Raw genomic sequence first — 16,444 nt, 5'->3', positions numbered from 1 at the left:
ACTATGATAGGGTATCAAAGGATGTGTATTGATTTCTCAACTAATATTTCTGAGATGAGAAGGCTACGCACAATGCCTTGTTAACTCACTAAATATATTTGCAAGTGATCAATACCTCTGAATACCTAAACACACAAATGAATTAAAAGTACAATCAAAGCCTGTTTGGTTGTCTTGATTTGGAGTTTGTGTTTTGTTGCTGTGTGTGTTTTAGTTTTTTGTATTTGTTACTCTGTTTTTATTTCTCAATTTACTTCTATATTTGTAAAAAAAAATGATAATAATAATAAACAGAACATTAAAAAACAAACAAAAAAACAATCAAAGCCTGAAAAATACCCTTTCCCCCTCCCCAACATTCTTTGTACTTTATAATAGAAACAGTCATTCTGAAAAAGGTTTATATGACATGCACACTGCACCGTATACTAAGTACTCACTTCACTGCTCAGCAGCACAATGCTGTCTCTGATTCTCTGTGTCTGTGTGTGTACAATGTTAGGCCAGATTTACATTTACAATCAGAATTTAGTTTGAATGAAATCAAATTCATCTATTTTGCTATGGAAAAAACAACCAAGTGATTACCAACCCCACAAACATGCATGCATTGTCTCCGCCTAGTGACGTGAGGCATGTAATGCATGTAGCATTACTTGCTTTAGGGGGCGCTAATTAGATATTTCAGGAGAAGAAAAAGATTATGACAACTTCCGCTGCTAGTACGCACTACGCAACATGGCTGCCTCCACATGTAAACATGCGACGCGTTTTCTCCGGTTTTCTCTGAACTAGGCTGTAATTTTTTCAACTTAAATATTTTAAACATGTATTTGTCGCGGAAGACATATATATAGTTAGATCTTATCCCTGTCTATTAACTGTAATTATCTACAGTTAACGTCTTTGTGTGCGAGCTTGTCGTATTGAGCAGTACACACGAGTTCCAGCCATGCCAGCAGCACATACTTTATTCGTTGAATCGCTGCCAGATTCTGCAACAAACGAGCATCTGGAGGAGATATGCTCTGAAATTGGCCCTGTTAAGCAATGCTTCGTGGTCAACGAAAAAGGTGAAATTAATTATCTTGTAAAAGTTAGTTGTGTCTCAGTCCAGTTCGTGGGACGCTAGCTCTGGTCCATAGCGCTGGTCCATAGCGCTATGGACCAGGGCTAGAGTGAGCCCTAGCCCCTCTCGGAACCCTCCATAAAGCTTTTCTGAAATTTGGATGTCGCTTTCTGGGTCTAAAAAATGTCAGAAACTTCAGTAGCATTGGGTTCTGCTTGTAGGGCTAGGCTAGCCCCTGTATGTTCCTTCAGCTCATTCTCGGAGCTACAGAAAGAGCGTAGTGGGAGCTCATCTTTTTCTAAACACGAACGAATATAATCTTGAAATTATGGTGGTAACCTGACTAAATATGGATATATATTTTCATTGCATTGATTAATGTAGCAGACTCCATAAAACTATGATATACTTTAACTTGATCCAAGTATATGATTAATGATAATCTAGTAACGATACATTTTGTAATATGTTCATTACCGTACAATGAATGTGGTATAATTTGATATATTCCCGATGCCTAGTATTTACGTTTAGGGTTATTGTTTCAAACATCATCCATACCAGGCACCCAGAAATGTCGTGGATTTGGGTATGTCACCTATGCCATGGAGGAGGACGCACAGCGTGCCTTGAAAGAACTTCTGCAGTATGATGGACGGAGGATTTCTCTTTCAGTGGCAAAGAGGAAAGTACTTGACAACAAGAAAGCAGGTGAGTTGGAACATGTCCAAAAGCATTGAATGATTGAAAATGTTATTCACAGTATGTAGAATGGGTACATTTCAAACGAAAGCACAAACCAATACAAAGACTTCTACACTTCTATGAAAAATCAGACCTGTCTGAAGTAAGTGGTGCAACAGCGCCCCCTGTACCCTAAACATACAGAATTACAGACAGACAGACATAGGGAGGGAGGGACGGACAAAGCTGGGCATAGGAGTGCTGCACCCTATGGTTGCACAGGAAATCATATATATATATATATATATACAAAGTTAAAGAAAGTAAAAACAAAAAGGAGAAAACATGTACAGCAGCCGTCCGTAGGTGCTCTTTGCGAGCGGTTTTGAAGGAGTCTAGGGAATGGAATTCACATTTCTTAATGGCTGTAAGGCTAAAGAGATTGACTCATAAGAGTGCTTAAAGCACATTCTTTCTAACCAAGTGAAGGTGTAAAATGGATTGTGTTTGTGGGTTGCTCTCATTTAGCATCAAAGGATCCCCCTCCAGCACCAAGTGGAAAGGAGGCGAAATCCGATGGGAGTGGAAAGGAGACGAAATCCAGTGCCGTACGAAAATCACAGCTGAAAGCAAAGCTTATCATAAGGAATCTCAGTTTCAAGGTATTCAGCTACTGTGTGGAAATCTAATATTTATTCTAAACATGTATTTATCATTTGCTTAAATATTTATATTTAGTTGTTCCTAAGTGTACATCGTTGTGGATATAATATTTATCAAATCACTCTTGATCTGGCGTATCTTGATTCTTCAGAAGAGTCAGTGTCTCTGCAGTGCATACATCGGACAGTTAACAATGTTTATTGTATGGGGCTGTCCTTATCTGTTCTTCACGACACAAACACCTTTTGTAGGGTTGTAGCTATCAATTAGCCATTATTTAGTCGATTACTTTCTCTGTTAATCAGATCATTACTTGCGCAAGCAGAGCGCGCAAGTAATAGTTTCGCCCGGCTCGTACACACCGTCCCAGCCAACCCGCCACTTTTGATGCGTATGCACTGTCCCAGCAAATTGTGCCTGATTTGCTGGGACCGGATTACATGGTGTGTATATGTATAACTAGCTCTCAATGATGACCTAAGAAATATGTGGATTAAAGGACCCAATGCCAGAGTGTAATTGGTTTTCGATGGTGACGTAATGACGATATGTTTTAGTGTTGGGGGGGGATTAAAGGTAATGCTCCTGTGTATACATGTATGTAATCTGGCACCACTGCCGTATCAGGCACAATTTGCTGGGACGGTGCATACGCATCAAAAGTGGCGGGTTGGCTGGGGCGGTGCGTACGGCGCAAAGTAACCACAGTCCACAGTATACCGCTAATCAACTTACAAATTACATATACATATACATAGTATATGTATAACTAGCTCTCAATGATGACGTAAGAAATATGTGGATTAAAGGACCCAATGCCAGAGTGTAATTGGTTTTCGATGGTGACGTAATGACGATATGTTTTAGTGTTGGGAGGATTAAAGGTAATGCTCCTGTGTATACATGTATGTAATCTGGCACCACTGCCGTATCAGGCACAATTTGCTGGGACGATGCATACGCATCAAAAGTGGCGGGTTGGCTGGGGCGGTGCGTACGGCGCAAAGTAACCACAGTATACCGCTAATCAACTTACAAATTACATATACAATACATATACATAGTATATGTATATGTATATGTAATTGGTTGACAGTTTGAAGCTTGTCGAAAGTACTTGTGCGCTCTGCTTGCGCACTAGTTGGCCATTTATGGCCTACTAGTGTGCAACAAGCAAGTATGCACTCGACAGAGTGCAGTTCTAGTTGTAATTAGTCTCATTAACCACTTAAGCCTTATTGTATACTTACAACAGTAAGTATACAATGGTGTCACATATACATATACATATATATATCACAACACACCGATTGTTGCACCCCTATGATGAAGGCAAACTGTATTTTACCTGTAGTAATTCAAGTGTTTTCCTGTTAAAAGTGTTCGGAAAGTGAACTGAAGCAATCCTTTGGCGAGTTTGGAACAGTGCTTGAGGCCAAAATTCCCCTCAAAGCAGGTAAATACGTATTTTCTCGACTCCTTTGCACATTCAACTGTGACATTGCTGCTATTTATTAGATATGTATTTGCATATTTCTTCAACTGCTGCGTTGATAAGCTAATGTACTACCTGTCTAAGATGAGATCTTATATTGTGTTTCTCACAGTTTATTTATTTATATTATTATTTATTTTACTTAATATATTATTACGTGTAGGATGTTGAACAATTTCGATGCTTGCACTAAGCACTTGTATACTTTATGTTAGTGACAAATACAACCTTGGTTCTTGTCTTATGAAAAGCTAGTGAATGCTGCTTTGGGTGTTACAACACATTTGAGTTATTATGATAGTTAACTTTAATTTATTTTTGTATTCTTTGTTTGTTTCATAGATGGGAAGATGAGAGGATTTGCTTTTGTCCAGTTCAAGAGTGTGTCTGAGGCTGGGAAAGCACTGAACGCTATGAACCTAAAGGAAATCAAAGGTTAGTAACCGAAACCTTTAACTCTATTATTATTCTATAGATATTTCTGACTATTCTGTAGAAAGCAAAACATTGTGTTTTGGTCTGGTCTCACTTCATAAAAGAAGAAACTTGATTGCACAGTGTAAATGTGATGCTATGTGGTTTGTTTCTTTGACAGGACGTCCAATAGCAGTGGATTGGGCTGTGCCCAAGGACAAGTATGTTGCCACACAACAGTCATCCAAAACAGGTAATAGCTGGCATGTAGTTATATTGGCTACAGCAAACCAGTTATGATTTATTAAATACAATGGATTTTATTTTCCTTTTGGACATTTGCATATATGAATTCAAGACGATGTATATTGTTCTACGATTGACAGTAGACACATTCGTTTCATTTAATTTTCCACCATAGCGCCTGCAAAATCACAGGAGGTAAATGCAAATCCTGCGCCATCTGAGAGTGACTCTGAAGAAGAAGAGGAAGAAACACCTCAGAAGAAAAAGTAGGAAACTGATACATTTCAGATTTATGATTGTACGGATGTATGATATTGGTATTAGTCAGTGGTTCTCAAACATTTACATGTCAAGGACCACCATCTAAAAAGAGTTTGTGCCAAGGCCCCAATAAAACGTGTTTCAAAATGATTTGAAATTGTAATGATTTCTCACAATGTTTCAAAAATAGCACATTGCTCTCACAATGCATTTCATTGTGACCCGTAAGTTGGAAGAAAGTGTACAATTGGGTGTGGTTAAATTGTTCCTCATGCCTGGGGTCCCCCATGGGGTTCCATCCATCCATCTTCAACCGCCTATCCGCAGCCGGGTCGCGGGGGCAACAGCACCACCAGAGAGCTCCAGACTTCCCTCTCCAGAGCAACATTAGTAGCTTCCTCCTGGGGGATCCCGAGGCAAATACAATGCACGGGAAAGGCTGTGAAGAAGGCCCAGTGACTTACCCCCATGAGGTCACTATTCTTTCGTGAGAAGCGCTAATATAGTTAGCGTGAGGTCACAGGGATTTCTTTATTGAGCTCCTAGTCCTAACATCGTCCCTCACCTCATAACACCTCAATCTGAGCCTTAATTGAGAGAAAAACGCAGGTAAAGATTGCGCTTGTAATGTATGTATGTGGACGGAGGGGATACATTTCAATGACAACAGAGTATTAATTCTGGACACTTAGAAATGTTTCAGACTGTCAGTGTTTGACTTTATAAATTACTTGCCCGCTAGAGTGTATTACACGGGTAAAACCGAAAGATGAAATGGCATACTATTGTCACCTGTTTTGGGCCAAGGACTTTATAAACTATTCTGATTTATGTACGTGTGTAATGACCTCGATGAAGTCTTACAAGTTTGTGACCAATCCAATTCACAGAGCATGTGCTGAAGGATCTGTAAAGGTGAAGGAGTCTCCAAAACCAGCTAAGAAAAAAGCGGAGGAGTCTGCAAAACCAGCTAAGAAGAAGGTGGAGGATTCCCCAAAACCAGCTAAGAAGAAGGTGGAGGAAGAGTTGCCATCGGAAGACGATGACTGTGAAGAACAACAAGACAGTGAGGAGGAGGAAGATGATGAAGATGATGACAGCAATCTTGATTCTGAGGATGATGATGATGACGACGACGACGACGACGACGATGATGATGATGATGATGATGACGACGAATCAGGTATGTTTCTCGACCAATTCACTATTTGTCAGACTTCTTATTGGTCCCTGACTGACTAACCAGCAGGCTCTTTCTGCCTTGTCCGCCCTGGTTCTGCCTTGTTTATGTTGAATTTGCTAAAACTTGGAAAAGACTAAACTAAGTTTAAAATAAGAATTGAATGCACAGAATATCAATACGAAGCAACTGAAAAACATGTTATTTCAATGGTAGTGGATGGAGAGAAAGGATTTTTGTCCAACCACAAAATGCCAACCAAGGGTGCGAAGAGGAGCACGACCACGGGCGGGACTTGTCAAAGGGCGGATTGCTCTGTGGTATTTTGTTTGCTTGGAAATGTTTATTTTTCTTTTGCCTTTAAAAAATTTAAACTTCATTGCCTTTTCTCTCTAGGTCAGAAGAAACCACCAAGGAAACCTCTTCCTTCAGATGTGAATCAGGGCAGAACGGTCTTCATTAGGTTTGTAGACCTGCTCCACCATGTTCTTAATCTTAACCATGGGTCTTGTATACTTAGCCTTTATATACCTTAGCCTTCCATTTTTATTAGTTACGACACAGTTTTCATTCGCTCCTGTTGATGATGGCTGTTCTTTTTAACCTCACTGATTTTAGGAACCTCTCCTTTGACACCGAGGAGGAAGGGCTGGAGGAGATTCTTCTACAATTCGGAGAACTGAACTACGTTAAGATCGTTGTCCACCCAGACACAGAGCACTCCAAAGGTCAGTCTGCAGTGCCTGAGTAAAACTCGTTTATTGATTTTAGAAAACAGGTTGGATTTTTTTGTTATTCATTGATTTATTGCTTGCTAGGTTGTGCATTTGCCCAATTCAAGACGAAATCAGCTGCAGACAAGTGTGTCGCTGCGGCAGAGGACGAGGCAGAGGTAAGATGCAACAAACGAATGGATTGTTAGTTTGGATCAGTCATTGGAAATATTCTACTGTACTGCAGTATATGTATATACAGTATATGTTAAAGTACGATTGGAAAATAAGAAATAATGTGTTGGAGGTACAGATACTAGGGGTGGGTGGCGGCGATGAATTAGGACTCAGTCCCTACTCCTACAAGGTGACTTTGCCTCTCGTGGCTCAAGTCGCCTTCAGACGGCACGCCTCCCTCCCTCTGTGAAAATGAGCGGTCATACTGTGACATATACTGTAGATGCAGATGTGTTGTGTCCTATTGTATAGTCTTCTATTCTTACATGTCTAACTTTCGGTGGTTCATTCAGAATGGTGGCATCCGAGCAGACGGCAGAAAGCTGATTGTCGTGGCAGCGGTGAGCAAAGACACCGCTGTCAAGTTAAAAACCGACCAGAAGGTGAAAGTTGAAACGGGCACCAGGAACCTCTACCTGGCCAGGGAGGGCAGTGAGTAAACCCTACACTTTGATCCCTCTCATCACACCTCACCGTGAAACCAAAATTGATGATCTCTGCTGTCGGGAACACCTAACTCCAAAAATTTGCATTTTTCAGGAAATTAAGAGAACCTTATTTTCAAAACAATTAAATACTGCCTCATCAAAGTTGGTATTGTGACTTTACACAATGGACAGTCTTAACATCACGTCCCGTGTTTTATGATTCTGTCAATTACTTGCATGAGAGGTGGTGACGTTTGAGGGTCCAATGCCGTTTTCCGAAGCGCTTTTTAATACTTTTCATTGGTTCAATATTTTCTTTTAACTAACACAGGGTGTCCAATAGCATTGTTTATTGTTGTTTATTTGTTGAAGAGAAAATCAGCTAATACAATATATTCACAGTTATATACAGTACATTGCTTCTGGGCAAGCTGTGGTACTGTGGAATCAAATGGCCGTCTCCTCTTCACTGACTTTATTTACGGACATATAATAATTACAAATAGTCAGTCAGAACACTTCCTCACCCTCTCTGTTCCTCTCTCCATCTGTCCAGTGATCCGTGAGGGTACCAAAGCTGCAGATGGTGTCCCTGCAACAGATATGGCCAAGAGGATGAGAGTGAGGACCATTTCAGAAAACAGTCATAAAGACATTATGTAGAATCTATAATTGTAATTGTAGCATACAAATACTGACATAATTATGCATTATGCTTATACAGCTTACTGCGCTAGTCTAAGTATACAAATAAATTGACACCATGCTTTGCTTCGTCGTCAGTTTGAAGAGGTGAAGAGGACAAAGCTGAAGGATGTCCAAGTGTTTGTGTCAAAGACTCGCCTGTGCATCCACAACCTGCCCAAGTCTGTGGACAACAAGAAACTGAGAGAACTCTGTCTGAATGCAGTCAAACAAAGCAAAGGAGCCCGCGTCACTGAGGTGAGGACACACTGCGGTATACAGAGAGAATTGAACACACACACTCTGATCTTTTCTCAATCGTCTCCTGCCACTAGAGGTAAAGGGAAAAAAACGTGCTGGGCAGGACACACGCACCAATGGCACATAGCTGAACTGACTAGGCACGTCTTTGTCCACTAGGGGGTACTGTTTTACTATGTGATTCCTTTCTTTGTCCCTAGTGCCGGGTGATGTACGACAGGAAGCCGCAGAAGGGTCAGGTGTCGGGACAGTCTCTGGGTTACGGCTTTGTGGAGTTCCAGGAGCACGAGCATGCCCTCGGCACACTGCGTCACCTCAACAACAACCCAGACGTCTTCGGCGCTCACAAGGTATGTGTTTGTGTAGGAGACAAAGCATATAAACATAGATTTTGTGTGTATGTTTTTATGCTTTGTTAACTTATATTATACTTTATGTGCACTACTGTCTGCCTGTTTAGTTTTTATGTTTTGTGTGGAGAATGTGGATGTAAATTAGCGTCTTTGCTAATTCCGGTGTATTTACATTGAATTCACATGTAATGTCCATTAATATGCACTGTCCCGTCCAAATAAACGAATACAGTTTGTCCATGCACGTGCGTACACATGCATGTGCGCTTCTGCATGTGAGAAAGCTGGAACATTGCTGAATAAGTAAATGAATATATGTACAGACTATCAACAATGAATTGGCATTAGATATGTGTAGTTTGTGTACAGTCTTATAAGCAGTGAATATGAGAATTTATTTATACTGTATGCCCATCCCTAATGTACATTCTAGAAGTCCAAGTTTGCCAGAATCCATGCAGGAGTCAGTACTCAAAACAAAAGTCAGTAGCAGACAGTGCAGGTCTTAAAGTTCTCATATGGGGCGGGACAAGCTTGATGGTAGAGCCTCATGGCTACTGGCACAAAGAACTGGCCAAGGCGCCAGTGGTGTGCGGAGGAGGGCTGGGTCTGTGGAAGAATGTGCTACTCATCTTTACTAGCTGAGGTGATTGATGAACACACACACACACACACACACACACACACACAGTCACACACACAACCACCCCCATATTGTCCATTGTTGGCATCCCTTGTGTTGGTTGTTACTCCTCCCCAAGCGTACCACATCAAAGAAGAGGATGCTGGAACATACAGACCGGTGGTAGAACATCTGCAGCAGCCTGTTGGCTCCTCAGAATGAACCACTTGCTCTGTTCCTCCCTGTAGGGGTTGTCAGTGCACTGCAGTCACAGTTTGTTGTTCATGTAAACTTGTAAGTGTCCATCACCTCCACATCTTCTGAACAGCCATAAGACTGAGGTTAGGGTCAGTGACCCACATGGCTGGTTAAGAGGATAGGGTTTGGGATATTGTTAGTAATCGGTCGGACTAATGGGAGGTCGGAAACAATGACATGTTACCTCAAGGTCACCTGCCATGAAATGGATTTTTGTCCTGTTCAATGGGGCTTTAATGTTGGGAAAGCAGCACACCATTTTGGTTCTTCTCACAGAACCTGACTTAGTCCCCATATACATAATACAGTTAAGTAGAGGAGAGTCTATCAATGTTCTCGTTGACCTTATCAAATAAGTCCCAAGTTGAGTCAGTTCATGTACAGAATAAGCCACAGGGTCATTGAACTTGGTTCGATTGCTGTCACATTTCCTTTTGGACATGCATAATGTTTTTTTCTGGCTCGCTTGGATGCCAATGTAAAAGTGCCAATGTAAAAGTGATATTAGTCCACAAATAATAAATGGTGCATTTACTGCCTTTATCCAAGGCGCTTTACATAGATTGTGCATCAATTCACCCATTCACACACACACATTCATACACCGATGGCGGCAGAAACCATGCAAGGCACTAGCCAGCACATCAGGAGAAATTTGGGGTTCAGTGTCTTGCTCAAGGACACTTCGACACTAACTCTGGGGGAGCCCGGGTTCTAACAGGCAACCTTGTGGTTACCGTCCAGCCTACTCCTGAGACACCGCCGCTCCTCAGTTACAAAGAAAATCTGTTCTCCCTCCCTTTTCAGAATATTTTGATTTAGTCTTAGTCTTTTAGTCATAATCAACAAAATGAACGCTGCTGCATAGGCTACTGTATGTTCCACTTTCACGATTATCAAACCTAAAACTGACCTGCAATGATAAAAGCTGTCTACATAATGTTCACATTGCCTTAGCCCACATACATTACATATACTATGGCCACCATTGAATGCGATGTTGGCGATGACAAATTTGAGAGAAAAGTTGGCACAGTCGGACTCATTCCCTACAGTTTAACCACATTAAACCCGGTATCCCTATTTTGGGCATGTCATGTCATAGGTGAATGACATAACAAAAATGCTGTTTTTATACACACAGTATATATTTCAATAGCTAAAGCTCAACCTGTCGCACGTTGTGAGCTGTCGATTGGCTATTTCCATTATTTGTCATGCAACAAAATATTTGAACACAATTACGGTAATTAATAACAAACATTCCATAAAGCAAGCCTGTCTAGCTGTGTTGGGTGAACTCAGTCTTTCATGCCTTTTCTGTTATTGCAGAGGCCCATTGTCGAGTTCTCTCTGGAGGATGGACGGAAGCTCAAAATGAAACAACTACGGCAACAGAAAAGCAAGGTTTGTCTTTTCAGTTTTCACGTGCCATACTTTGGAAATTGTGTTGGTCATTAGTTACCAGAAAGATAGATGGTTGTCGCACCGCAACCGGAGTGTTATGCATACAGGAATCAATTGATTAAAAAAGGGCATGAAAAGGCGATCTCGGCAAGGTAGGCATCACAAGGCGATTTCAGCACAGAGTGAGTTAACCAGGGGTAGAGGCAAAAAAATAAAAAAGCTCCATCCTGAGGCACCTCAGCGCCAACTGTGTATGGCGGGTTTATGGTTAAATAGCTTATTTTGATCGCTTACATCTGTCTTTCATACTGTCGGGAGCCGTGTCCACAGAGTTTGACCCAAATAGGCTTCTGTAAAAGATGAACGGTCGTTAAACCCCTCCTCCCTGCTGAGAGCGTGTGCACATACAGCATACAATAATATATATGTACACACACTTAAGCAATATTACACGAGAGGGTGTGCTTTGCCGTCATTAATGGCACGCCTGCGTTGCTGCAGGAACGAGCCGATAAGCGAGTTCCGTAGGCAGCGCAAAAGGGACTCGGCACAGCTGATTTATGTTTTGATTAGGCGTTCCATCATGCTCGTTTAAGCACGGCCAGATGACTTTCATTGCTTCCTCGAAACGACCTGATGTATAATATTACATGATACATGGCTATAACAAACTGTACACGGGAACGTTTCACTAGGAACATCAGAGAAACGGGCCGGTGAGTGGAGCCAATTCCCAGGTGGTTGGAGCTGGAGCTGGCCCAAAGAAAACTGGACCTGCTAAAACCCAGGCCTCGTCACCATGGCAGGCTGGGAAGAACAACGGTATGGTGACAGATGTTTGTTCATCTTTTCTTTTTACAGTTTTATTATTCCAATATCAGGAACACGTTACACAGTAACGCCCTCACAGCAGTTCTTAAAACGTTTTATTCATGTTATTCATTTTCTTTTTTCTTTTTCAAATTTCAATGTGACAGTAATGCCTCACCACACATTTTAAATCTTTGTTCATCTTTTTTTTATCAGGAACACGTGTGCCAGTAATGATTCACCGCACATTATAAGTCTTGGCACTGACCCCACATTTGTTAGAAATGCATTCTGTTCTGTTGTGTGTGTATATAACACACATTACCAATTAGTGACATTGTTCCCTGCTGTGTCTCTGTGCACCAGCTGGTCCCCAGAAATGGAGCCAAGGCAAACATCACTCGGGCTTCCAGACCAACCCTGTGGTGGAACATGTTGAATTTGAAGATGGAAAGAAACGGAGGAAGGTCCTGCCCCTCCCATCCCACCGAGGGCCCAAGAACAGGTACTTCAAAACAAAATGACACTTTGGTTTGAGTTGTTGGTTGTTTTTCACTATGTTCCATAGTGGTCCTGTTGATATTCCAAAATTGTCTATCCATTGACTTACATTGCATGGTGAAACAGGTCTCAAAGGCACTATTTTAGCAAATAAATAAACGCTATTGTTGTTGTTTTAAATAAAAATGTCAACTTCCTGTTGATTTTTACTAACTGGAGATCCGGATCCAACTAAGGGACGATTCATACTCCTATTTTACAGCTGTTTCGGCACTGTAGTGCCGAAATGATTTCGGCTCGTCACAAATTTTCAGTAGCACCGAAGAGCCGACTTTAGGACGGTACCCGCCCCTCCTACGTCAAATGACGTCACATTGTAGACAGCACCGAACCGACTTTTATTCGGCTCTAAAATAGGAGTATGAATCGGCCCTAAGGATCCACTCTGGATCTTCTTCCTAATTGAAGTTGTATGTCTCTGTGAGCCTGATGATGGGGAGATGAGTTGTGAAATGTTCTGTTACCAACCGTTATGTAGTGATAAGGAGACGAGGGCAAGGTGCTACAGCTGACGAAATAAGTGATATATATTTTTTTTTATCTGTTCGTTATTGTGAAACAAAATATTACTTTGGAGAATTGTGCAGATATAATGTTTTGCCAGTTTAGCAACAGATCAATTTTGTTAATTATCTTTCTTGCGTTCAGGGTGCGTGATAAAGGGAAGAGCCAGACCCCTGCACCCATTAAGGCCAGGAATCAACCCAGCAGGAGCGAGAAACAGAGAAGACCAACAATGGAAAAACCCACACTGCCAAGACCCAAGGTACACACTAACTGTTCATGATGTAGACTAGAGTATCCCCAACCTGTATTCATCTGCTCTGTGCCTGGTATTAGACCATCTGTGTTAGTATCAGCCTTCTGGGTCGGAAATGTCATTTTATTTGATTGTTTGTTCAGCATTTAACACGTTATTTGCCAGCACGAAAAATCTCTGGTTTAGTTAATATGATTTAATCCAGAATTAATATATATATTTATTTGTACTCTCATGGTAGATCAGGTTACAGCCTACATCAGAATCCTCCATGCACGCAGCCGCACGCGCGGTTATTAATGGTTTTTCTGAACAAAATGGGATAAAATACCATGCTTGGGATCTTATAAAACATCAATCCGAGCTAATAATAATAATAATGCTCCCGACGATCACCCTCAGACTGCAGTGAGGCTAAACTACATGCTATCACTTCCGGGATTTGGACACGCATAACTTAACAATAAAAATGAAAAACGGTAAACTATGAGTGAAACCGCTGGCATGATTTGTTTATTTTTCAAACACACAGTTCTTATATGAGGCGATCTAAGATCTCCCTATGGGAATTATAATGCAAATAAAATATACACAAACCTGTAGAATAGCGCCCTCTAGCGATATTGACGTCAGACTTTGGTGTTCACATTTCCAAAGCAAGTAATACACATCCCATTATATGACTACATGTGAGTGTATCATTTGAAATGTGATTTGTGTTGCACTGGATTGATCTCCAACGAGGACAAAACAAGCTGGAATAGGAGTTCCAGGATATATTATTCATCATTTAGGAGATCAATAGAGCCAGTATGAAGAGGGAATGTTGAAACAAGAATGACTCGCGTCATAACTGCCAGGTGCAGCAAGCTCACTATGGGTTTTAAAATGTGTCCACTAGGTCCTCACTAGCATAGACATATAAACGTAGACGCCCTTTCCGGCTCTGGAGCGTATGTGCTCAAGGGAGGGCAAAACTTTCCCGAGATTCCTTGCGAAGTCCCGCAGAAGCATGAGCGTGTGTCACAGAGCGCATGTTCGGGTCTGTACATCTTGGAAAAGATGTGCTGTGATTGGCCAGTAATCACTTGAGTGGCAGTGTGATGTAACGCGCCTTCCACACTTCCGGTGTACTTCCAATTTCCCAATGTAAATTCTTCCGCCCCTCCTTCAACACACATTGCTCCTACGAACAGCGGCCAATGAGGCATCTATTTTTTAAATATCTATCCTCACTAGTCTCAACATGACTAAATATATATTTAGCCAGGTTGCACCTGGCTAAAAACAAGAACGTGGCCGCACACGATGATAGCCAAAGTGCCAATAGAACACGGGTTCTAACTTCTGATGTTCTGAATTAGACCAGTCTTATTCAGAACCCGTGTTCTCTCACTCCCTTCTGATTTAAGTGTGAACTATGTGAACTATTCCCTGATGAAGGCCTAACGGACGAAACGTTGGTTTCATGTCTTAAATAAAATATTGGCACTTTGGCTATCAGTGTGTCACTTTCTTGTTTTCTTTTCAAGATTCCCTTCAATTTGTTCCAGTGTTGATTTTTAGTTTTAGTCATAGTCTCTTGAATAGTTTTCATTTAGTTTTAGTCATATTTTAGTCACCTGGCTGGAATGCTTTAGTGTTAGTCTAGTTTTAGTCGACTAAATATCATATATAATATCAAGATTTTAATATATTTTGGCAGACCTTGATGCCGTCGTATAAAGACTGATTTTACACTTGCTGAAAATAGCCGATCTTCAAACTCGCGACATGAGTTTGTAGATCTGCTATTTTCAGCATGCAGCAAAGTGTAAAATGACGTATTCTGGATATCTTGTCCACTAGTCTCTTCCTAACATTTTAGTCTAGTTTTTATTTCTTGATGAAATGTCAATATATTTCGTCAGTGAAAAAAGGTAGTTTCTCACCTGATTCTGACAGGACATTAGGTCTACTAGCCAGGATAAAAAAATCAACCCTAATCTGCTCACTGCAAATACCCTACATTTGCCTTAATCCAATATGCCACCATTGACAACCTATTATAAGGCAATATTTTCTAAATTTTATTATGCTTTAAGTATCATGAGACATGTCAAACTAGGGGGTTTTCATGATTCTGAATCCATTCCAAACATTAGTTTTGAACAAACATTAGCTAAAAAACGGCCATGGCCAAATTTTGTCTGAATCATGAAAACCCCCTAGTGTGCTTAAGTGTCCTAGTGTATAGCACCAGAGCCAGTATACCATCACTTTTGGGCAGAAACGTAAAGTACAGTACAGTACAGTGTGTTCATTCATAAATTGAAGACGAGCTAACCAATATAAAAAATAGGTTATAGACATGGCTCGGTGTCAGTCTGTGCCATTTGTATGGTAATGCCGTGAGTGAGCAGGAGAATTGCATCATTGAAATAAAAATTACTCTGTTTTCCAGAGTGCTAAAATGCCCAAGAGACGGAGTAAAGATGAGGCCCGTTTCGAGAGTCTGGTGGCCCAGTACAAGAGGAAACTGATGGGCACTGCCAACAAGCCCACCGACATAAAAAGAAGCAAATGGTTTGATAGTTAGTTATTGTGTGTGTGTGCGAGCGTGCGTGTGAGAGAGAAGTGAATGGTGCAGTGTAAGTTAGTAGTTTACAGCTGGCAGCTTTCATTGTAGTCATCTAATTAATAATAAAAATAATAATTAAAACTACCTGGCAGAAGATAAGTAGACTTCCATCCCAGGATCAGGGTTGTGACTTACTGGTCTGAATGCTAGAATGAAGCCCTGCTTATCCTTTTTTAATGATGACATTTTTACACAATTTGTTTAAAATACATGATTACAATACAGTTAACATGCCATGTGTGTTTGATTGACATCCCGTATACTAAGCTGTACTGCCAGTGTCACTACAGTACAGTACTGTATGTGTATTTAGGTTTATTCATTATATTCCTAGGATATCCTTTGACCATGTGAATAATATATGTATATTGATATATTGATTTGATCTATGCCATGGTTCTCAAACAATTATTTTCATTTATGTAAAAGGCTGAAACTTGTATTGTGTGAAAACACGTTGAATGTTGTTTTTCATCAAACCTTTGTGTTTGAGTATTAAATGTCATTTTGTTGGCAGTTTGAGAGTCAGTTATGACTGGTCTTAGTATTAATGTTGTAATAGTACTAATAACGTACTTCTGTCTTGCTCTTAATGGTTAGGCTGTAATATAATATTGATCACAAGTCTGACAGTGAGAAATGAGCTTTTACAAATCCACCATGATTACTGTGCAAGTGCAAGTGTCCATATAATATGCATTAACCAAACTATATAATA

General features: G+C 40.7%; 1 protein-coding gene across 1 annotated transcript; it reads left to right on the top strand.

The window, feature by feature from the left end:
- The first annotated feature begins 746 nt into the window (after nt 1-746).
- rbm28 (RNA binding motif protein 28) lies at nt 747-16,242 on the top strand. The gene is made up of 20 exons (XM_080761255.1): nt 747-1,073; nt 1,634-1,780; nt 2,282-2,415; nt 3,797-3,872; nt 4,254-4,346; nt 4,507-4,578; nt 4,747-4,837; nt 5,723-6,015; nt 6,409-6,475; nt 6,631-6,740; nt 6,831-6,904; nt 7,256-7,394; nt 7,947-8,011; nt 8,174-8,332; nt 8,536-8,685; nt 10,901-10,975; nt 11,671-11,797; nt 12,152-12,290; nt 12,995-13,112; nt 15,550-16,242. The coding sequence occupies exons 1-20, from the start codon at nt 953-955 to the stop codon at nt 15,682-15,684; spliced, it is 2,385 nt and encodes a 794-aa protein (XP_080617381.1). The 5' UTR covers nt 747-952; the 3' UTR covers nt 15,685-16,242.
- Nucleotides 16,243-16,444: the final 202 nt, after the last annotated feature.

The sequence above is a fragment of the Protomyctophum bolini genome (genome assembly GCF_963924005.1).
Source record: "Protomyctophum bolini genome assembly, chromosome: 4".
Taxonomy (NCBI): Eukaryota; Metazoa; Chordata; class Actinopteri; order Myctophiformes; family Myctophidae; genus Protomyctophum; species Protomyctophum bolini.
Note: the sequence above shows the minus strand (reverse complement) of the source record. Positions and strands in the feature narration are given on the sequence as shown.